This window comes from Uranotaenia lowii, chromosome 2, assembly GCF_029784155.1.
Source record: "Uranotaenia lowii strain MFRU-FL chromosome 2, ASM2978415v1, whole genome shotgun sequence".
NCBI lineage: Eukaryota > Metazoa > Arthropoda > Insecta > Diptera > Culicidae > Uranotaenia > Uranotaenia lowii.
In genome coordinates, this window is record NC_073692.1 from 314,853,880 (window position 1) to 314,876,692 (window position 22,813).

Consider the following 22,813-nt stretch of genomic DNA (forward strand, 5'->3'; position numbering starts at 1 on the left):
TGCGAGACAGACGTTGTTTGAGCCGTCCCTGACCTGGATAACAGACGCTCGGTTGTTGTTGCACGCCGCCTCTGACCTGGGGAACAGACGCGTGCGGCCACCTTCTCAGTCTGCATGCGACCAAACCATCCACCGGGGTTTGGTACCCGAGCTCCGCTTAGGTTACTCGCATCCCAGCCGGCACCGCGGGGAGGTAGAGATAGGAGTTGTGAATAAGAGGTGATGGGGTCTCGTGTTGCACATTATCCACCATTTGACATTTCACTGCGGAATATTATTTCACTGTGGGGCATGAGTTCACGTTCACGTCCGCTATCATAAGAACTGTAAACTTTTTTTTTTTTAGTGTGTATGCTTTGTTTTGACAGCATACGTTGACAGCAACGTTTGCCGTGAAATTTTTCTCCGAGTTTGTGAAAAACTCGGTAATTTCGAACAATTTTTCGCAAATTTTCTTGTTTTTCCGTAAAAAATAGTGATGGAAACGGCTGAAAACGATGGCGGGAGTAACGACCATAGTGAACAACCACCGGAATCAATCGAACAAATGGATGAAGATGTAGAAATGGAAACTAACGAAATGCTCTCGGAAACGAACCAACAACAGCAGCAGCAGGAACAGGTAACGCAAACAATGGATCCTTTTCCAGGGCAACCGCCCGCTGCCGTTCCGAACGTTGTTGCTCAACTGGTTCCGGAACATCGAGAAAAAGTGCCTTTACTAGCGAACCCCCCGGCAATGATAAGAAGCGGTGGTATAGTTTCTAGTTTTGTGCGGGGCGTAACGCCGACTAATGTGAAACCTGCATTGGCAACAGCCGGAGGACATGCATCCGCATTGGTTAATCCCCCACCAACGATTGGCGCCGCCTCTATTCAACCTTCAGAGCTTTGGGTGGAAACCAAAACGGCTGAGGGTAAATCGTATTACTATCATGCTATCTCTAGGGAAACGACTTGGACTCGTCCGGAAGGTGCCAATGTCAAAGTTATGACTCAGGCGGAAGTCGAAGCGATGAATAAACAGACTGCAGTGGTTCAGCAACAGCAGAAGCCTCAACTGGAACAACCCAAACCGGAACAGGTTGTTCCAACTGTGATTCCGACGATCATGCAACCGGTAGTCACGGCTGTTACAACGATACCGGGTCCGATTCCTCGATTTTCAGGACCTCCGCCAGCCTTTATGGGAGGGATGCCACCATTTGGTATGCCTCCTCCTTCATTTGCAAATTTTCCTCCGTGGAATCCAGGTGGTGCTCCTGGTGTTCCCGGCCAGTGGCCTCCGGTGGCTGGTGCAGCTGCTGCTGCCCCGTTGATCGACCCTGCCAAAGCTATTGCGGAAATAAAAACCAGCGAAATCGAACCCTCGGTTGCAGCTAAGGCGGCCGAGTGGACCGAACACAAAGCTCCGGATGGGCGACCATACTTTTACAACGCATCCAAGGGCGAGAGCGTTTGGGAAAAGCCACAGGCCATCAAAGACATGGAGAGTAAGTAAAATTCACTTAATCAATTAATAATTTTTCTTTAGAATCAAAATTCACAATATGAGTTGGTTCTTTAATCGAATCAATATTTTCAGTGGCCAAACTTGCAGTTTACAACAGTCGTCAAAAGCCCAAACTGCCACCCTTCATAGCACCGCCGATTCCGCCGCAGATGCCCATAATACCGCCGCTGCAAACGAGTGCCGGTGGCATGCCCGGTCAACTTGCACCACCGCAGCTCGGAGGTGGTGTGAAGATTCAACAGTTCCCACCACAATTGGCCGCCGGTGGAGCCCCCATCCGGCTGCAACAGATTGGTGGTGCCCCGGGAATGGTTTTCGATCAGATCAACTTCTTGGCCAACGCCAAAAATGACAAAGCAGAAGACGAGAAAAAGAAGAAAGCTGAAGCGGAGAGAAAGAAGAAAGAGGAAGAGGAAAAGGCTAAAGCGGCCAAACCTCTGGACAAGAGTAGACCAATTTCCAGCACTCCGATTAGCGGAACCCCGTGGTGTGTTGTGTGGACCGGAGACGCTAGAGTTTTCTTCTATAATCCTTCATCGCGATCGTCGGTTTGGGAACGGCCCGATGATTTGAAGGAACGTGCAGATGTGGACAAAGCTATATCAGTCCCGCCACAGCAACTATTAGGAAATATTCCAAAGGATGTACAGGAGAAGGTACAAGCCGCCAAGAATGCTCTTGCTGCCGAAGAGCCTTCGGAGAAGCAGTCCGATTCGGAATCTAGTGTTGAGGACGCAGATGGAGAAGCTCCCAGTAAGAAGTTGAAAACCGACGTTGAAGCTGCGATAAAAACGTCACAAAGTGCAGCAGCTGCAGCCGCCATCGGTTCTTCGAAAGGTGGCAGTGATCCGGAGAAGGAAGCATTGGCAATGGAGGCGGAAGCAAGAGCATCTCGAGAGCGAGCACTCGTTCCGTTAGATGTGCGCATGAAATCATTTAAGGAGATGCTCAAGGAGAAAGAAGTATCGGCTTTCAGCACTTGGGAGAAAGAATTGCACAAGATTGTTTTCGATCCAAGGTATTTGCTGCTTACTTCCAAAGAACGAAAACAAGTTTTTGAAAAGTACGTTAAGGATCGTGCCGAAGAAGAGCGTAAAGAGAAGAAAAACAAAATGAGGGCCAAGAAGGAAGAATTCCGTTCCCTGTTGGAGGCCGCCAATCTGCATTCTAAGTGAGTAATGATATCATCAATTCATTAATTTTTTAAAGGATTTTTTTATGGTTTTAATACTCAAATATTAATTTAACGAATTTAACTCACAGATCGTCGTTCAGCGAATTTGCCCAAAAATATGGCAAGGACAGTCGGTTCAAGGTGATCGAAAAAATCCGGGAACGCGAGAGTTACTTCAACGAATACATCGTCGAGGTGCGCAAACGTGAGAAGGAGGACAAGCAGAATCGAAAGGAACAGGTTAGTACTGAACGATTGGGGTGGCCTACTAGGTACAGTCCGAGTCCGACAGACTGTATTTTCGGAATGGATAGCTAACCTTCTTTACACCAGCCGATTATTGATTATAACGACACAAAATGATAGATATGGGAATTTTGAGTGAGTTTGTAAACTAAAAGCAATTATAGTTGAGCAGATTGGGTCTTCCGCCTATAATTCAAATTTAACAGTGGATTGAGAGTTCGGTTTATTGGAATTAAAAAAAAGAGGTTCAGATTACTGTTTATGATAAAATTGTTCAGAGGATTGAGGCTTTCGCGTATGAGGAACTATTACCGTGCATTTAGACGACTTCTACGATTGATAAAACTGCCACAAAATTGACTAAGACTTCCGTTTAGGATTACGTCGATTGATATATTTGCTTACGAATAAACAGGTTAGGGAATTAAGACTTCCGTTTACGATGACTTTTTTTATTTGGATTGAAACCTCTGCTTATGATGAAATTTGTAAGCAGATTGAGACTTCTGAAGGTTAAAAAAAACTAGTTTAATGGAAGCAGGCTTTTGCTTACTCAACAAATAAATGTTTTTTTTTATAAAAGATTTTTGTTTGTATAAGCTAGTTGCTGATTGATAGCTCTGCTTCAAGTTAAGACTTCTGTTAATGAAAACTTCTAGTGAATTGAGACTTCCTCTTATGATAAAACTGTTCAGCAGATTGAGACTTTTATTTATGACTAGCTGACCCGTTGTGCTTTGCTACACCTTCCGGAAATAAATGTAATTTGTAAAAAATTATTAAAATTTTGATTTTAGAGAGCATTGTTTTAAATCAAACCTCATCATACTTCAGAACCAACAACTTTGGAATGAGAGCTGCAGCTGCAGTTCTGAATAGCAATTTAAAGATGGTATATATTATTTACTGATCTCTAAACTCGTTTTTCAAGATCTGAAATTTGTACTCTGTACCCAAAAAAACCTTTTTAAATATAGTCCCTTCTTTGAAAAGCTCTTTATCTTAAATTTACATGGGAGCTCTCCCATCTTTTTCAATTTTGTCCCCCACTGCTTGAAGAAGGTAGGCAAATTTAACTGGCTCGATACCCAAAATGAAAAATATATTAAATTAGTTATGTATTAAATACAGTGCAAATTTCTTTTTTTTAAATAAATTTACTACGGTGAACATACAAATATTAAAAAAATGTCAGTTGTTTTGGGGCCGGAACACAATTTCGGACACGATTCGAAACTCGCGAATTTGATTTTAAACTCAACTTCAAAACGACAATTTTATTTCGGTTCGATTGATTGGGTGTTTATTGGGGGCGATCTTAATAGCTCGGCGGTTTGGTTTGGACTGAACTCTTTACAAGTGTATGGTATGCTACGAAAATGAGGATTGAATATAATCAAAAAACCTTCCTACTAATATTATACACACATTCATAATTTGTACAAGTATTAAATTTCAAGTGGCAAAAAGCTTCCATTCGAGCAGTGAACAGAGCTTATATCCATCCGAAAGCCTTTTTAGATCACTTTCGGATGGATCTGACTTTGACGTTCTGCGATGTTTTACTCTGCCCTACTAACACTATTGAGCGGTGAGATTATACTCAAACATATGCCGCCCGCCTTGAAATCTCATTTCAATACAATACTAACGGTAAATGTTTACAATAATCCGATGTGTGTTGGCATGGAATAAAACTGTGCAAATTTCATTTTCTAACGGTACATATAAGTTGGAATGTGCATATTGATTTTGTGTTCTGTTTTGATCACTAATTCGTACGTTTCAGTTTTCTCCTATATGTTAAGTGTAGTGTAGTATGGGTAGTGTTGTTTTGCAGGGGGAAACGCCGAACTGGAGCCACTCGCTGGGAACGGAAGATTTTCCAATTTGGAGGATATTTGTGTTACTGCTGGATGCTGGCTAGGTGCTACTTGGATGCTTCGGACCTGGAACTGCCAAGGTAAGGAATACATGCATTGCAAACCTCGAAGATCCGTGAAATTGTATTGGCGATCTGAACTTTCCGTCGGTGAAATTGTCTTCGATAGTGGCAATGGTGTGTGACGTTGATTGTTTTTTGTTTGCAGCTCTCATTTCCTCGTGCGATTATGAATTGTCGAAACGACCGGATTCGACCGACTGGGTTGACGAGGTTGACGCAGGATCGGATGCTCACAGAGGCTCAAGCAATTGAAGTGACAAGGTAAGTAACGAACCATCATTGACTGGAATTTGTCGTTGTCACTTAGGCATTTTTATTTCAACCGTAGGTTTTGCTGCAGATTGGCTATGGTTGGGTCGCTGTATCATAGACAGCATCAGATGAGCTGCATGGATTCGAATTATAAGCGGCTGGCCTCAACTTGGTTGAGACTAGATCTATTGCCTTGCTAGTCTGTGGTGGACCTGAAACGACCAACGTCGCTCTGAATCAGCTGCATTGCTGCGGTTGGGTCTCGTGAGAAGCGATGCAACTGGATCTGGTTTGTGGGCACAAATTGCGCACAGGTATGTCGGCTGGCTCAAGTGGTGTGAGGTGACGAAAGCAAGCTGAAGGTTGGCAGCACACAGACGGATCAGCATATGGACCCCCAGAGCCTTCTTAAGTGGACACGAACCGGGGAAGGCCAGGAGATGAGTGCAATGGGTCTAGCTGGCTGCTGTTTCTCATGTTGTGTGGCTGTCGACTGCAGCTGTGTGGCTGTGTGAAGCTGTCGACACGCAGCTAGATTTGTTGCTCACGGGCGCTGCACCAACGGACTAACGGCCTTCTGCTAGCATATGGACCTGGCACACGGACGTGGGTATGCTCGTCTTGGTGCTGATCGATGGCTTCGTGGGTGTTTGGTGTTGAACCTCCATCGACCGATGGAGGGATTCCTGAATGCATAAGAAGAGTGCTTAATATTATGAAAGCCGCTAAAATAAACAGAGACTTCCCTGGTTGCGGAAGCACATGGCTTCCGCCTACGCTCGTTGCGACGTCTGATGATTTTTGGTAGAGTGATGACATCCCTTAACAACCCATCTTCAGGGACCTCCATCCTTTAACAAAGCTCAAATGTTTTGGGGCCGGAACACAATTTCGGACACGATTCGAAACTCGCGAATTTGATTTTAAACTCAACTTCAAAACGACAATTTTATTTCGGTTCGATTGATTGGGTGTTTATTGGGGGCGATCTTAATAGCTCGGCGGTTTGGTTTGGACTGAACTCTTTACAAGTGTATGGTATGCTACGAAAATGAGGATTGAATATAATCAAAAAACCTTCCTACTAATATTATACACACATTCATAATTTGTACAAGTATTAAATTTCAAGTGGCAAAAAGCTTCCATTCGAGCAGTGAACAGAGCTTATATCCATCCGAAAGCCTTTTTAGATCACTTTCGGATGGATCTGACTTTGACGTTCTGCGATGTTTTACTCTGCCCTACTAACACTATTGAGCGGTGAGATTATACTCAAACATCAGTTGCATCACTAAATAAGTTCTCAGCGTTTTTTTTTATTTTTTCTTTGAAAGTCAAATTTTTTAAAATATAGTTAAAAACAAATTTCTAAGTTTACATTTGTCCCGCATATTGGGGCAAGTGTCAATGCAAAGCTTATTTACAGATGCGTCAGAGTAATGGCTTTAAAATGGATTTAATACGAATTCCTGTTTTTTGTTTTATCAAGTTTCACTGATACCTCTGCAGTATTCCTGCAATATAAATTTATGTTTGTTACTCCACTTTTAACGAATGCGGTTCAAAGGGAATGACCTTCATTTACAAAGACATTTAAGAATTTTCAATATCCGCTGCAGTTTCAACATTCGGAATACCCCTTCTGGTCTTTCCAACATATTGAATCATTTTGAAGATCAATTTCTTAAAAGTTCGACGTTTGCCCTTGCCCCACCGTGTAAGTTGACAGAGAGGAATATTGTTTTTAACACTTTAAGGGTAAACTAAAAATTTCTTTTAAAAATTTTGCGTCCAGTTGAATATCGGTTCTAAAGTCTCGCTTTTCAAAAACGAAGCGGATTAAAAGTCTCTTTTATGCAGTCATGTAACACAAAAACACTTTTCATGTTAAGTACGTACTTGAATTGGTATGTAAGCCAAAAGTACAATGGCTTTTTCAGAATTATTTAAAATAAAAAGCTCCCATTTTCATTTCTAAATTCGTTTCAGTTGTGTATTCGGGCCGAAGTAACAATTTCTAGAAGAAAACCTAATTTTTATTTTTTTTTAACAGAAAAAGTTGAACGTTTGAACATGTTCTAATGTTCCTTGAAGGAAAAGTCGAATGCTACCTACATTAACACGAACTAAATATGGAAGTATTTTAGCAAATCTTTCAATTGGTTTTGATTCGATTAATAAAATACCAATCCGTGTCACATCTAGGCGTCGCTTATTACCGCGTGCTGTGTACAAATCAAATAAGCAAGAAAAAAACACATCTAGGTTGCATATCGCCCCACGTGTTTGAGAAACAGGCGCCTTATTGTTAAATTTTCCAGCAATCAATGAATAGTGTGCTTTGGTTACTATCCTCTCGCGACGACGTTTGCTCGCCCATGGAGACGAAAAACAAACCCCTCAAAGAAAATATGCTTGGTTGAGAAATACGCGCCAAAATATTCCTACTGATCAGTATGCTATGCCTGGGTTACTATCCTTTTGCGACGTTGGCCGCGACGCCTCGACCATAGAGACGAAAAACAAACCGCCCAAAGGAAAAAAAAATCTCAAGAAAATGGATGTCATGACTTTAATTTGTTTCGAAAAACTACAAATTTTGTATGGAAGCCTCTCCTTCCTTAAGTCGGATGGAGTTTTGACTATTACAGAAACCATCCCCGGCCTCAAAAACCCTCAGATGCCAGTTTTGACGATGATCGGTTCAGTAGTTTCCGAGTCTATAGGGAACAGACAGACAGACAAACATTCATTTTTATATATATAGATAATATTGTTACTGCAGACTGAGACAACCGCTTAAGAATAAAGCGATTCAGCGGATTGAGTTTTCTTCTTACATATTTTAGGCAAATTCAGAGGTTTGTCGATCGAAAAATACCACTGATTAAACTTGCTGTTGATACATTGGCTTATGAAACTATCCCATATCCCATCAACTCTTCTAAATTGTGCTTAGAAACTTCCAGTTTTAAAATATCCATACCAAGCAATCACTTATCTCCGTTTTGTGTCGCTATAACGCTCAGAATCCGATAGGTATTTGGATTCGTGAACCTAGGTCATAAGTTAATATTGATAAACACTGTTAATCATTCTTGAAATGACAATCCGTTTTGATGTCGACCTTTGTTATCCAACGTTGTATATAACTCCAGCAGGTCAACCTGTGCATCTGCGGCCAACGCGGTGCAGCGGCGATCTCCCGGGGGTGAAACCCCTATGCTCCCCCCGCGAAAAAAGGGAAACAAGTTAAACACAGAGAGTGCGAGAGAGACAGGTCGATCCCATCATTGGTAGACTCTTACTTGTTTCGCGTCCGCCCACACGACCCTCCGCAGCTCGGAAGAAGCAGATTCGAAGACACGGCTGTTTGAGGATGGGAAACATAAACCAATGGTACTACTACTATTCGAAACCATGTCTTGCATCTTTCTTTGATTTTGTGTGTCTCTTCTGCCGATTGCGGAGATTGAAAAACGAACGTAATTACGAGAAACGCTTCCTTGTATGAGTAATGCCTTAGAATGTGGTCTGTAGTTTGAGCAATGAAGAGCTAAAATTTGAATTCACTTCAACGTTCAAACTTCAAATCAATTCTAGGCTTACATGTGGGAACACTTGAATGATTGAACAACATCCATTCAAGTGTTTCCAGTAAGATAATCAATTTTATCTTCCAGGAAATAATGACGAACGATTGTCTTTCTTAAGTTTCAGAAGAAATGTTGGAATGTTTAGGAGAGTTAAACATTCCAACTTTCCCTCACTATCAATGTTATTTTAGATTAAAATGTAGCAGAAGTCTTTCATTTCTCAAGGTGCTAATTTGAGCTTTTTTCTACTTCCGCTTTTATTTTCCATAACTGTTTCCTCAAACATCTAGATCCGCAAAGATTTCCTGGCAATGCTCCGGGATCATAGCGAGATAACTCGACACAGCAGGTTCCATGACGTGCGTAAACGGTTGGAATCGGACAGTCGCTACCGGGCAGTTTCCGATCCGCTCCAGCGTGAGGATCTCTTCGAAGAGTACATTAAGATCCTGAAGGACGAAAAGAAACGATCCAAGGAAAAGGATCGCCGCCACCGGGACAAGCGGTCCCGGGACCGTCGCGGTTCCTCCAGAGATCGCAGCGAGTCCAGGGATCGTGGGGAGGTGAGTCCTCTGAAGCTTTAAAGATAATTCGCAATTTTCAAAAATTTCCCTTTTCTTTCTAAACAGGAGGATGGTGAGCATCCGCGTTCGTCGGACGACGAGGCCGAGCGGCAGCAGAAGGAGCGCGAGAGAAGACTCCGCGCCGAGGCAAGTATTAAAGAGCGTGAGAAAGAGGTACAGCGTACGCTGGCCACTCATCTTAGGGATCGGGACAAGGAACGACAACATCATCAGCGGGATGAAGCCATTCGCCATTTCAACGCGCTGCTAGCCGATTTGGTGCGGAATGCGGACCTCACCTGGAAAGAGGTCAAGAAACAGCTGAAGAAGGATCATCGCTGGGAGCTCGTCGAGCTGCTCGATAGGGATGATCGTGAAAGGTAAGAGTTTTTTAAAACGACTATGGTTAGATTTCGTAAAGTGTTGTGACACTTTCATTTTTTTCAGATTGTTCAACGATCATATTAACAACTTGGTCAAGAAAAAACGTGACAAATTCCGCGAAATGTTGGACGACATCGTTTCACTTGAACTGACTAGCCAATGGAGGGATGTTAAGAAGCTGGTTCGTGAAGACCCCCGATATCTAAAGTACAACAGCAGTGAACGGGTAAGATTTCTTTTTCAACTTTCACCCTGAAGATTCTTAAACCATATTTTAAATTCCTACAGTGTGAACGGGAATTCCGCGAGTACATCAAGGACAAGACCATGAACGCAAAGCTCTCGTTCCGGGAGCTGTTGCAGGAGTGCAAATTTATCACCCACAAAAGCTGGGACATTTACCGTGAAAACCTGAACCATATGCGCGAAATCGAAGACATCTTGAGCAAGGACCGGCGCTATCTGGTGCTGGAACACATGCATCCCGAACGGACCCAGATGATTCTGGGCTATCTGGAGGATCTGCACAAGCGGGGACCACCGCCTCCCCCGACGGCCAGTGAATCTTCTCGGAGGAAGTAGGCGGAGAGCGAGCACTGGCGTTGGTTTTCTATTTTCAGGACGGATTCACACGGGATGCAAGCGTAAGTGTGTCCTAACCATTTTAACATCTCTCGACAGCACCGAGTTCGTACATACATCATTTAATCCAAACGAAGTATAAAAATAACAAACACAGTTTAGGGCATCAGAAGCACACATACACAAACACACCTAGTACTGCGATCTGCAAATTTCGTCGTGACGAATCGTGTGTTGCAGTAGTTTGTAGGGTATTATTTCCTTTTCTTCGTGTGCTTTCTACACGTTTAGTGTTTATTACTCCAATAATATCGTCATTCAGTAACTATGATGTCAGAAGAAGGTAATCGCGATTGGCAGATTCAGAACGAATGAACGAAGGCAGATGGATGATGACGACGGTAACGTCTGCTGAAATCGTGAAACTGACTCGAGAGCAAATATAATGCTAATGAGATGAAAAGGCGTTTGAAATTCTTTTGAGATGACAGCCTAAAATGCGAGGTTGTCAAATCTGTAGCTGGTGGGTCTGTCCGCTGTCGTTATTATGTTTAAGTTTAATTTGTAGGTGTTCGTATTTTCAGCATAATAATCCAGACTTATCAATTTCTAATCGATATTACCACTCGAATACATTCATTCGTGTATTCGGGTTGATAAGACTGCTAGCTAACTCACGGGGTACCCGACGAAAATCGAGATACAGAACATTGAATTTGTTTCAGTGTTTTAAAAGGAAGAATCAATACACCCAAGGTTCAAAAGTGTCGTGCGAGAGCTTGTTATCATTTGGACCTATGCTTGATCTGTTGATTAGGAAAAAAATTAAGAAATAAACAATGACAGACAACTCAGTTCGTCTCACAACAAAAATCGTAGTTCAAGTTGCCTAGTGTGGACTAGGTTGTGTGGACTTGAAGTTCCTTTCCCATGCCATCAGCGTCCAAAAACAACACGACGCGAAACACCGCCGTGCGTGGGCCTATCGATGCTCTCGGTTACCTACGTGCAATCCTTTCCCAGGTTTCTAGCATGCAAAGCATCTTATCGGGTGCCTCTCTCTCATGAAGGACCGTTAGCACAGACCTCCAGTATCGATGACGTCAAGAAGATTACGAGTAACATGTAGTTAAAAGTGATTATGAAAAACCGAAGAAGCGGGACTTTGCTTTCAGATTTTTTATTGGTAAGCGTGATTCGAACGGACCAGTGGCTACTGGCTATCGCGGTGAGGAAGTTTTTGAGTGGCCATAGTTTAATCTTTTTTTTTCAGTGTAGTGCATCCTTTGTAGGATCCACGTGTTTGACATACAGAATGTGCTTATTCGGTAACGGCGAAAAAGAGTGCGTAATCGAATCAAGTGAGCACTATCGTAGTACCTTGGATAAACTTGCGTTAACGTCGTTCGTAAGTGTCGTTCGTTGTTCGTCGGTAAGGTTCTGTGACCTCAAGGAGATGACGTGGTTGAGTCGGCAGTGTGAGTTTCGTAAATTGCTGGTGGAGAGTCAAAAAAGTGGGGCGAAAAAGTGCTCCGGCCGAACAATTAAAACAGTATCCCAATAGTGAATGTATTACATCGTTTCAGAAACTGTGGATGCAGTCAAAACAACAGTAAAAGTTACCTACATCGTTGATAGCCGGCAACGAAATCAGATAGGAGCACGACGAAAAGAAATTTAAAGGTAAGCCGAATAGGTACACATATTTTTATATTTCATTGCATACTGTCTCTTAAATCACACATGCTAACTGAGGGTACTATTCTCACAACAGTTTTTACCCTGCGGTATTATGTCTTCCCTCCAATGAAGCGTGGTATAGCACGTTTGACGCGAACTTCCGTGCTTCACAACTTGAATTGAATTTCCCATTTATCAGCTTGAAAATGCCTTTGAGCGTCAACTGTGATCTTTTAGATGCTGGTCGAATCCCAGCAACTTGACGTAAATTGTACTGATTTGTTAAATCATGTTACCGGCAGCTGCAATTCCTTAAGTTTTTTTTGCGGTGCTGCTTCTCATATGAAATTTCTCATATACAGTGTTGGACAATAGAATAGGACCGCTCTAATGCAAAATATTCAAATCACCTTTAAACTGCAAATTCAATTATAATAATATGCGACACCTAGCGGCAAGCACTTATTGTGGTATGCCAACTTTGTATACTGCACGTTTGTTGCAATCAAAGCAACCCGTTTGTTTTACTCGACCAGAAAGCTGTCAGAGGGTGAAAAAAGTCACGTGATAAAATAAGACCAGCTCATCGGTTCGGCTGTTCCGGCATTTTCAGCGCTCTAGATTTGAAGAAAAGGTGTTGTTTGTCCATTTTCGTGTCCTGGTAAGTATTTTCCATAAAGTAAATCATGAAAACAAACAAAAAATAAAGATTTTCTTCCTCCTACTCTGTTTTCAACGAAAAAGCGATGGGTCGGGCACAGCACTGCACGGAGGTCCAGCGAGCGATCATCCGGAATCTGTACAAGGCTGGCAAATGCCAACGCGAGATTGCCGACTACTTTGGAAGGTCGAAAACTTTCGTTTTCAACGCGCTTCACAGCACCGGCAAACGGGAACTGACAGGCCGCCCCCGCAAAACGACGCCGAAGGACGATTCGGCAATCAAACGGGCCTCGCAAAAGGACTCTTTTAAAGCGTCCAAGCAGATCAGAGACGAGCTGAACTTATCTGTGAGTTCCCGGACGGTTCAGCGACGGTTGGTGGAGAAGGGATTAGGAGGAAAAAGTCCCCGGAAGGTGCCGATGCTGACGTCGAAGCACTTGAAGGCGCGGCTGAAGTATGCAAAGGACCACTTCGATTGGGTCGGTCCGGAAAAGGAGAGATGGATAAATGTGCTGTGGTCGGATGAGACCAAAGTGAACCTCATTGGCTCGGACGGAAAGAGTTGGGTCCATCGCCCACTCGGCTGTGCGTATATGCCCCAGTATGCAAATAAAACATTCAAACATGGAGGAGGTAGCATCATAGTGTGGGGGTACTTTTCTTGGTACGGGGTGGGTCCCTTGTACTGGATCGACCGGATTATGGACCAGCATCTCTACGCCCAGATACTTCGGGAAGTAATGCTGCCACACGCCGAGTGGGAGATGCCCCTGTGGCAGTTTCAGCAGGACAACGACCCCAAACATACCGCTAAAACGGTTAAAAAGTGGTTCCAGAATAATAAGGTATACGTTATGGAGTGGCCAGCACAGTCCCCTTATCTCAATCCCATAGAGAACCTATGGGAAATAGTTAAACGTAAGGTGTACACCGAAAAATCAAAAAACATGCAGCAGCTGTGGAAGAGAATCCAGGCGGTGTGGTACGCTATCCCGGTGAGAACGTGCCAAAAGCTGGTGGAGTCGATGCCGAACCGGGTGCGAGAAGTGATGCGTAATAAGGGTTATACCACCAAGTACTAACCCTGCAAATCGATCACGGTATGAATTTCCTTTTTTTTAATTTTTTTTTTACCATGAATTCTAAAGCAGTCTATTTTATGTCGCGTTATTTTAGTCAGTAAATTTGTAAATGGTTTGATGCACTTAAATGGATTTTTTTTTCTCAAAGTTTTGTCACTTTCGGTTTTGGATTGAGCTGTGGTCCTATTCTATTGTCCGATACTGTAGAGGATATTGGGTAACAGTTCATAATGATATTTGCTGACCTATTTTGTTGTAATGAATGATGTGGTAGTATAACGTTGTTTGGCTTTTCAAAAATTTTCTATAGGTGATTCAATCAACTTTCAGTTGCTTTTATTTATTTATTTTACTATGATTACCTTCGTCAGTAACTAGTTTGCACTGGCAATTTTCAAAACATTTGCGACGCGAGCGTGTTCAAAGTTTCCTGGTCGATGTATAGATGTTCTTTTTCTCTTCATGTTCGTACCTTATATCAGTATATATCTGTTTCAGTTCTTGGATTAACGGGTTTTCCAAAGGCGTATATTTTTCCCTAGCTCGTAATTGTAATTTAGGAAACATAGTAACATACAGCTACTAAGAAGTATGCCATTGCACAATAATTTTTTTGTATATTTAAACAATTGAAAAAAAAATTGTTGAACTGGTTCAAGAAACATTTTAAAAATATCCATCTGATACTTTTAACGACGCAAAGATAAAAATTATGATATTAACCAGCATCATTATCTTATATTTACTTTCCACTCATGAAATAGACTTCGACAATGTTGTGCAATAAACTTTGGGGTGCATTTTACACACACTTAGTAGTTAAACTTCGAATAGTTCAGTGTTTCTTTCGAAATTATTCTAGTGCAAAAGGTGTTTTCCTCGGAGAATAGATGACAAGTTTGTATAACGTTCGTACGAGCATTTATTTATTAATTTGTTGTTTGGATAAATTAGCTAACTTACACAGATAACTGAAACGCGAACAAGCTTTGTTCGAATCTAAAATAAATAAGCTCTCTTTTCAAGGGATAACGCGCGTATTTGAGATGTTACGGTTAATTTCAACATATTTTATTTTTGATTTTGAGTTTCTTGTTTCAAGTTTAGAAGAAACAATCGTCAATTTAGCACTGCCCACTGCTAGTGGGAAAATGATTCAATATCAAAATAAATAAACCGATCATTACTTGTTTGGTTTGGAGCTCAAACTACAGCAATTTAGGGAACTTAGTGATGGTAACTTTCGGGCAGTTCGAAGCTAACGTCCAGATGGGCTTCTCGAGCTAGGTGCACAATCTGCGACAGATGAACCGACAGCATAGCGGCTTCGTCCAGATCGTCCTTGGCCAGGATACGCAGTTTGGATTTCTTGATCAAATCTTTCGCCTCGTTAACGTTGGTTCCCTGTTGAATGAAATTAGCATTTAGTTATTTTGATAAATCTAATTTAGTATAAATTGTACCTGTAATCTCACGATGATGGGCATCTTGATGTTCAGCTCCTTGGTGGCTTGAATAATACCTTCAGCAATCACGTCGCATCGCATAATACCGCCGAAAATGTTGACTAAAATGGCATGCACCTTCGGATCGGAGGTGATGATTTTGAAGGCTTCCTTGACGGCCTTAACGCTGGCGCCACCGCCAACATCCAGGAAGTTGGCTGGATCGCCACCGTGCAGCTTGATGATGTCCATGGTGGCCATGGCCAGACCGGCACCGTTGACCAGACAACCGATCGATCCGTCTAGCGCGATGTAGTTCAGGTCGAACTTGGAGGCTTCGACCTCTTTGCTGTCCTCCTGACTCAGATCACGCTTGGCGAAGAGATCCTTCTGGCGGAACTCGGCGTTGTCGTCGAAGCGCATCTTGGCGTCCAGGGCGAAGTCTGTGTAGTTGTTGTTGGAATAAAGAGTTGAACATATTTTAATATCGGTAACGAAAAAAGTTTATTCAAGCATTGCGCAACGATGTTACCAACACCAAATATTTGAAAAAAAAAACTTGCAAAGCAACCGTCACCTTATAATTATTTTTAACAAATTCCACGAATGAACAAGATGTAAAAAATAATTTCTTTCAACTCTTAACTTAGAGTTTCCTTCTTGAAAATAATTTATGTAAAGCTTTGAAGTTGAAAATAAACATTTCCCAAGGTATATTGAAAATTACATCAATTTTGGAACATGAGAATCATGTAAATAACTGGTTCTCGCGAAGGCTCTGGAATGTTTTTCATTAACACGGACATCCTTTTCAACGCGTTGTGAGTTGCCGAAAACCAGCAGGTCAAGTTTCAGAACTTCCCCATGTATATCGCGGTCCTTATGTGTTAAAACACCTTCCAGTGCGATAGGTTCATTTTCAACTTTCAAGCGTTTTCCGTGAAAATATGAGTAAGTTCTCTATTCACCATCTTAAAATTACATTGCAAGTCAAGCGGAAAAGGCAGATATTGACGAAATCGTCAGAGGTTTGTTAAGAGCTTCTCTTTCTGCTATTTCAATTATTTTATTCCACATCTCTACACTGAAGTTTCAATGATGCTGAGAAGTTTGTGTACATTGTAGGGGTTTGAATTGAATGGTAAAGTTAGTTTGTTTTTTATTCTGGAATCATTATACTAAATACAATATGATGGTAATCGGTTAGTGAATAGTTTTAGAGTTAATAGCTTAACGTTTTTTCACAGTCATAGTTTTCAAACCAACCAAACAACTTGTATGTTTGAATCATATCGAAAGCTGAATGCTATTTTAACATTACAGAGGACAACTTTAAAACAGAGGCATGGAAAATACTGTTGAATCTAAATATCATTTTCAATAGTTTTACAATTAATAAGCTAAATGTGCATGCATTACTCAAGGCCAGAAATGAAATTATCATGAATTTTTAACGAATGATTATCAGCGTAAATTAATAGGATCGCTATGAACCAAGCTAACATGCAATATATCTTAAATGATTTACTCTGATACCAAAAGTACTTACACTGGGCAGCTAATTGAATGTACGTTTTTTTTTATTGATGTCGTTTCAAGTGATACCAATTCGGTCAATTTCGAACACAGACAGACGCAAACGAGGGTGGTTGGCCAAATTCACGTTGTTTTTAGATTATTTTGTGGAGCGCAAAATATGTGAGGTTTTCGTGAAGGTGCCAAGGGGATGGTGCATGCAAAATCACACGTGTGAATATAGATTTTTCGTTTTTTTTACACATTAATATCCGGTGCATCGATTTTGTGATCCGTGCATATCCACAGGGGATAAAAACCATCCACAATTAAAACATGAGATTATATTAACGACAAACGTGGTGAATGTGTTGTTTTGTGTACACCGGTATGTTGTATGTTCGGTTTTCGTTTTTCAAATCAGAGATGGTGGTGCATGAGGGGAAAGAAAGAAAATCACAAATTTCGAGATCAGTAACAGTAGTCCAATTATCAAGAGATATCAAATTGACTTTGATGGTCTATATGTATTTCTAGCCATACTTTTATAGTAATGAAAGGGGTAAAAACTAGATTTACGTTTGGTGTTCCATCAAATGAACAGTAGGTTTGATATTCTACAGCAGTATTTGGCAGATTTAAAAAGCCGTACTTACAAGTTTCACCAGCATCTTCAGCATATGGGTTGATTTCGATCAGCAAGGCATCCTTCTTGACGAACAGATCATACATGTTGAGCAACATCTTGGCAGTTTCATCTGCATGCTCTTCCAGACCGACTTTTTTGGCGATCTACAAAAATGTTTAAGTTAGTTATAACTTTTTCTTATTCAAAAACCAAATTCTTAGAAATACAAACCGCAATAGCTTGCTCCTTCTGTAAGCCAGCCTTAATGTCGATGGGTTCGTAAATGATTGCATCCGGGTTTTCAGCAGCGACTTCTTCAATGTTCACGCCACCCTGGGACGAGGCAATCAGCACCGGACCCTGAAAGCGAGTTATCTTTGTTCAAACACACTGCTCTAATATTAAAGAACAAAAATACTTTGTACGGACATTGAAGGCACGCTCCATCATGACGGCAAAGTAGAACTCACGTCGGGGAAACTTTCGCTCGGCCACCATAACCGAGTTACAGATGCGACCGGCCGCTCCGGTCTGCTTAGTAACCAGCAGTTGGTTGATCATTTTGCCACCGATTTCTTTGGCGTCCTTTGGTCTAGAAGGGGTGAAACAATCAGGTAAATATAGTGCTCATCTTGAACAATCTTAAAAGTCGATAATACTTACGAAAAAACGACTCGCACTCCGCCTTTAAGACCATTTTTGAAGGTGCCCTTACCGCGGCCACCGGCAAGTACCTGGGCCTTCAGGACCAGATTCTTAGTGTTCAGATCCTTGGCTATTTGTTCGGCTTCCGCACCCGATTTGGCAACACCGAATCTGAAAAGAGGAAGAAATATCGATTATTATTGCATCATTGAAAAACTACTGATAAACCCATTCTGATAATTTCTGAACTAATCCGGATTTGTAGAAGAGCGGCGTCGTTGAACTCGGCAAGCACTTTACCATTTTATTTACTGCTTTATTTTTAACTCAACCGAATCTATTATCAATTAGTCCAATACCCCGAGCCAGACAGGGTTGGTGATTGAACCAATCATAAATATATTACAACACATGTCATGCATGCTGTTGCTATAAGCGCCAAACAACGACTACGACGCCAAACGAGATGGACTTTGATCGGTTTATAGTCAGCGAGCAAGCGAGCGAACAATCACGGATTGATGCAAGCATACCAACTTTACGAATCTATGAGCAAACGTATATTGCAATGGAATTACGCTGATAAAAGCTACGCGACTTGGATCACGAGCTTCAAGTTGAAATGATTCATTTGTTTTGTTTGAGTTTTATGCATATTATACCATTGATTCATAGAAAAACTAACAAAAATTAGTTTTGAAATAAAACGCCAACTTACTTGGGTGTCGGGATGCCGGCTTCATTCAGGAAGGTGTACGAAATGTGTTCCTGCACGTTCAGGTTTCTGTGTTGGGCTCCAGTGGCCAGAACCTGTAATGCAAAACAGCAAACGATTATCATTTGTCATTTTGTTTCTCTATTTCTGTTGCCATCTGCAAGCATTGAAATGATCAGGTATTGCGTACTTATTTGTGTTTTCGCTTATAAAGACATCGTTATTTAAATTCAACGATGTTTTGTGAATTGTCATGTATTTTTATTCTTTATCTATTTTTTCAAATATTTTTTTGAAATAACATGTAGATAAACCTAGGTATGCTCCCTCATATCGCGATAGCAGATATGAAAAAGATAACCATAACGAACTGACTAGCGCTGCTGTATGTTAATGAATGAATCATCATCCGCATTGACGGTTTTTACGCGACAACAAACAGCAGAGTAAAGGCAGTCGGTTTTTCAATTTACATTTTATTGATCAGTTGATCAGTCCATGTATTCCTTTCTTCATTTCTGGGTTGACATTTTGTATTTTATCAGATTGAAATGATTTCAACTTTACAGATTTCAAAAATTTGGTACTTGTGTCATCCCACTTTTTGTTGCACAACTGGTGGTGATGATTTTTTTATACAATAAAAATGGAATTATTCCTGGGACCAAACCTCAACGAATTTTTATATTTCTCAGTCCATTTTGCAGAACCTAGATCTCTGATTCTGGATCGCGCTTATTGCTGTTAGCTCGTTCGAGACTAGACCGATATGTTTTTTGATACATGGTGGGAATCTTCTATAAGAGTGTTATACAAATCACTACATGTCGGGTAGAGTGGCGAGGCCTGTCAGTAATTTCTTCACGAAGTAATCCCCTTCACAGGCAATCGGACAACCTTCCTTCTTCTGAACTGCCTTACAGCTGCTGCCGAGTTGGGCATGACTTCCGCGTGGTTCATACGACTGGGTACAATGTCGAGCTTCTGAGAATGACACGCGATCCAACTGTAATACTGCTTATTTGCAGGAAAATCAGGATTATCCCTAGGACCATTTCGGTTCAGGGATCTAGAACTTTTATCTGAAATGCATCTGGATCTCCAAAACTTCTTCAAATGCCTTGAAATGCATCTAGATCTCCATAACTTCTATCGGCTCTGAAGCTCGAAACTTGACTGTTTTTACAAGCAGTTCGTCGTATATAATATTCCACAAAATCGGCCTCAGTATCAATCCTTGTGGTACCCTAGCTTTGACCATCATTCCCTGGATTTATTGTAAGTCAGATACAAACGTTCCACCAGTTAGTACATATAGGCATTTCGGTATTCTCGTTTCTAAAATCGAGAACGTGATCAAACCATTGAAGGCATTGTGGCATCTTTTCTTTTTGAGCATGATTTTAGCAGCCGCATCGATGCAATTCAGAAAGGCGTGTACTAATCAACGGCAAAAATATTGTTGAATAATATGACTTTGCCCTTGGTTGGATCGTCGGATCGCCTTCTCTAGAATCCTTTCGACTGTGTTAAGTATAGACACATTCGTCTTTAGGCCGATGGATTTGGACTTCCCGATCGCCTTCTCTAGAATCCTTTCGACTGTGTTAAGCAGACACATTTGCCTGTAGGCCAAAGGGTCTTCCGATGGCTCCCTAGTTTGGGCCGGGGTCCAAACTTCTCTAGCGGGTGCGTAGAATCCTCATGGTTGAAATTGACCTCTTCATACTCTAGGTTTACATATTTTGAAAGCCGCTGGTTCAGGTCTGGGTAACCATAGGCTCAGAAAACTGTTGTGCTGATAAATAGGCTATGTAATTTAAATCCAGGCCTTCGTAGTTTCTAAAAAGGCTAATGATAAAATTAGGAGAAATCATTCATTCAATAATTTGGATAGTGGGCCTTCATCGTTTTTTTTTTTTTCTAATTTCAAAGACAGTTTTTGATGTTGTGTTTTTCGCGGGTTTCCTTGTATCTCCGGCAGTTGATTAGAATATGTTACACAGTAATTTGATCACCGAGAATTGACATATCAGCGGAGAGCTTTTATCAAACATGTGCGCCTGGGTCAGCCTAGTATGACTTATGCGCAATCTTGTTAGAGCACGTTAATCTGACGATCATCTTTGTATCTCGTTTTTGAATACCCTTTTTTCGTAGAAATGATTGGCTTTAGTGTCATGTAGACTCCCATGACCACCACATGCTGGATTTGATGGTGCGTACAGGAATTCTAGGAGTAGCTGGTGGTGTACTGCTGCATGCCATATTTGCACATCTATCGGCTTCCCTGTTTCCGGGTATTCCGGGAGGCTTTGGAACTCAAGTGAATGTTATATCGCGCTCACGTGAATGGCTCTCTAAGAACTGCATTTTTCATGCACACTGGTTTATTGTCTCACAAACTCGAAAGTCTGCGTAAAGAGTCGCGCTTATCGAGACTATTTAATGCATTATACGCGAATCGTCAAAATAATTTAAAAAAAACTTTCTAAATTATTTCACTTTCTAAATTATTTCAGCGGGGTACAACTAATCTGTGGTTAAACACTGATCTCAACGGTCTTGCCCTGATTTGAAAGATCAGTAGTAAGTTGTTATTTAACAAAAATAGAAACAAATTCGAAACAACAACAAAACCCCAACGTACTAAAGGTTCTTATCGCTGCACCTTTTTCAGCATCCCAACGGGTTATCAAAATTGTGTCAATTATTTTGAATAGCGCCGAGATGATTACCTAGTTTATTTTGTAGCTCTCCTTATCGCGGCTAGATTCGAAATCTATCAATAACATGAGAACCTGTATTTCGAAAAACCGGTCAACAGCTGATTTGTTTCCGCGGATTTTGTTTACATGTGACCCGAAGGTTTGTTGTGGTTGGAGGAACACTTCAACCCATCAGCGTCAATTGAGAATCCGACCAAATTTAAAATTAGAGCTCCTGGCTCCTCCTGCCTGGCTGATGCCGTTGTTTAGAGAGTGCCTCGGTCGGATTCCGCCAAGAGAGCAGGCATCGCACACAATGTTTCTACTCAGCGAAACAAATTCAAGCAAAAAAAAAACTGTTCATGTGCGCTGCGATATCGATGACGACAGAGCAAAAAGCAGTGTTACATAAAAGCTGGATCTTTCGCAAATGGGTGAATGGTTAAGTCTTTTCAAAGTCAAACCAATTCAACGAGCAGCTAGCCAGTTAAGTCTGTTTTTGGACAACAGCGCGTGACCTTGTACCTTCGTTCACGTGCCTTATCGCGAGAAGCTGCCTTCGAAAAGTAACTTACCCGCGGTGAAGATTTCGCTGCCAGATCGGCCAACAGCAGGCTAGATTTTCTCAGTATTGACGCCATTTTTAGGTGGATTTTTTCTGCACCTGGTACTCCGGTGTCTGCCTTCGTTCACCGAAAAACGTGCAAGATATTGGAAAGGTCTCTGAGGGGGCTTTGCGAAGCCACGTAACCACCACCGAAACTACTACAGCACAATGAATGATTCAATTTGGACTTTGAATTTTTCACACTCGCGCCGCCCTGCCTAGCGAAATAGCGACCGTAATGTGCAGGCACCGAACTTCGAATGATTGAGGGAGATTAATCGTGGCGCGGAGCGGATGTTGCAACATGAGAGAGCGGGAGCGCAACTTTTGACGTTTCGCTCGCGGTTTCAGAATTTCAACTGACAGCTGCGGCTGGAAGCATGCATTGATGACGTCATAAGTACGCTACAACACGAAGATGTTTTGTAGCCTGTTTCTGGTTATTTATCGAATGATTCCTGTTGCGTTATGATTTGATCTATCCATTATGAGTGAAATGAGTTTCAAAGTCATAATCATAAAGATTGTTTAATTTGTCAGTTTCTTTATGTCATCAAACGCAATATTTATTACCTTGAAACTCTCTATGCTGTATAGTTTTTAAGCTAAATTAAGCTAAAATTTTTAAGCTAAACGGATGAAACCGTGCCGATTTTATTAAGTGTGTGCAGTTGCATGCATGCGAAACACGGAAAATAATAAAAAGGTAAAATTTACCGAGATTAAAAAGTGAATGCTTGTGAAATCCAAAATAAGGCAACTTTACCCTTACCGAGGTAAATTTAGCATAAGATTTCATTTTGTTGTGCTAGTTCTCCTACTGAGCTACGAAATGTTTTCCTCACACAACCAATTATTATCAACCAT

General features: G+C 41.5%; 2 protein-coding genes across 2 annotated transcripts; one reads left to right on the forward strand and one right to left on the reverse strand.

Moving 5' to 3' along the window:
• The first annotated feature begins 374 nt into the window (after positions 1-374).
• LOC129744808 (transcription elongation regulator 1) lies at positions 375-10,721 on the forward strand. The gene is made up of 7 exons (XM_055737516.1): positions 375-1,493; positions 1,586-2,684; positions 2,777-2,927; positions 9,020-9,292; positions 9,359-9,672; positions 9,740-9,902; positions 9,965-10,721. Exons 1-7 carry the CDS (start codon positions 479-481, stop codon positions 10,256-10,258), a joined length of 3,309 nt encoding a protein of 1,102 aa, XP_055593491.1. The 5' UTR covers positions 375-478; the 3' UTR covers positions 10,259-10,721.
• A 3,276-nt stretch (positions 10,722-13,997) lies between these two features.
• LOC129746260 (succinate--CoA ligase [ADP-forming] subunit beta, mitochondrial) lies at positions 13,998-22,215 on the reverse strand. Its single transcript, XM_055739840.1, has 8 exons — positions 21,915-22,215; positions 18,635-18,726; positions 17,935-18,087; positions 17,701-17,863; positions 17,503-17,631; positions 17,300-17,435; positions 15,147-15,571; positions 13,998-15,087 (listed from the first exon to the last, which is right to left on the reverse strand). The coding sequence occupies exons 1-8, from the start codon at positions 21,978-21,980 to the stop codon at positions 14,911-14,913; spliced, it is 1,341 nt and encodes a 446-aa protein (XP_055595815.1). The 5' UTR covers positions 21,981-22,215; the 3' UTR covers positions 13,998-14,910.
• Between the last annotated feature and the right edge of the window lie 598 nt (positions 22,216-22,813).

What these genes read in the sequence shown, in the direction of transcription:
- LOC129744808 (XM_055737516.1), top strand. Translation starts at nt 479, where the DNA reads ATGGAAACGGCTGAAAACGATGGCGGGAGTAACGACCATAGTGAACAA. An exon ending in AGTCCAGGGATCGTGGGGAG is followed by an intron (nt 9,293 to 9,358) that starts GTGAGTCCTCTG and finishes CTTTCTAAACAG; the next exon opens with GAGGATGGTGAGCATCCGCG. An exon ending in AGTACAACAGCAGTGAACGG is followed by an intron (nt 9,903 to 9,964) that starts GTAAGATTTCTT and finishes AAATTCCTACAG; the next exon opens with TGTGAACGGGAATTCCGCGA.
- LOC129746260 (XM_055739840.1), bottom strand. Translation starts at nt 21,980, where the DNA reads ATGGCGTCAATACTGAGAAAATCTAGCCTGCTGTTGGCCGATCTGGCA. An exon ending in AGAAGGAGCAAGCTATTGCG is followed by an intron (nt 17,436 to 17,502) that starts GTTTGTATTTCT and finishes ACATTTTTGTAG; the next exon opens with ATCGCCAAAAAAGTCGGTCT. An exon ending in TGAAGATGCTGGTGAAACTT is followed by an intron (nt 15,572 to 17,299) that starts GTAAGTACGGCT and finishes ACAACTACACAG; the next exon opens with ACTTCGCCCTGGACGCCAAG.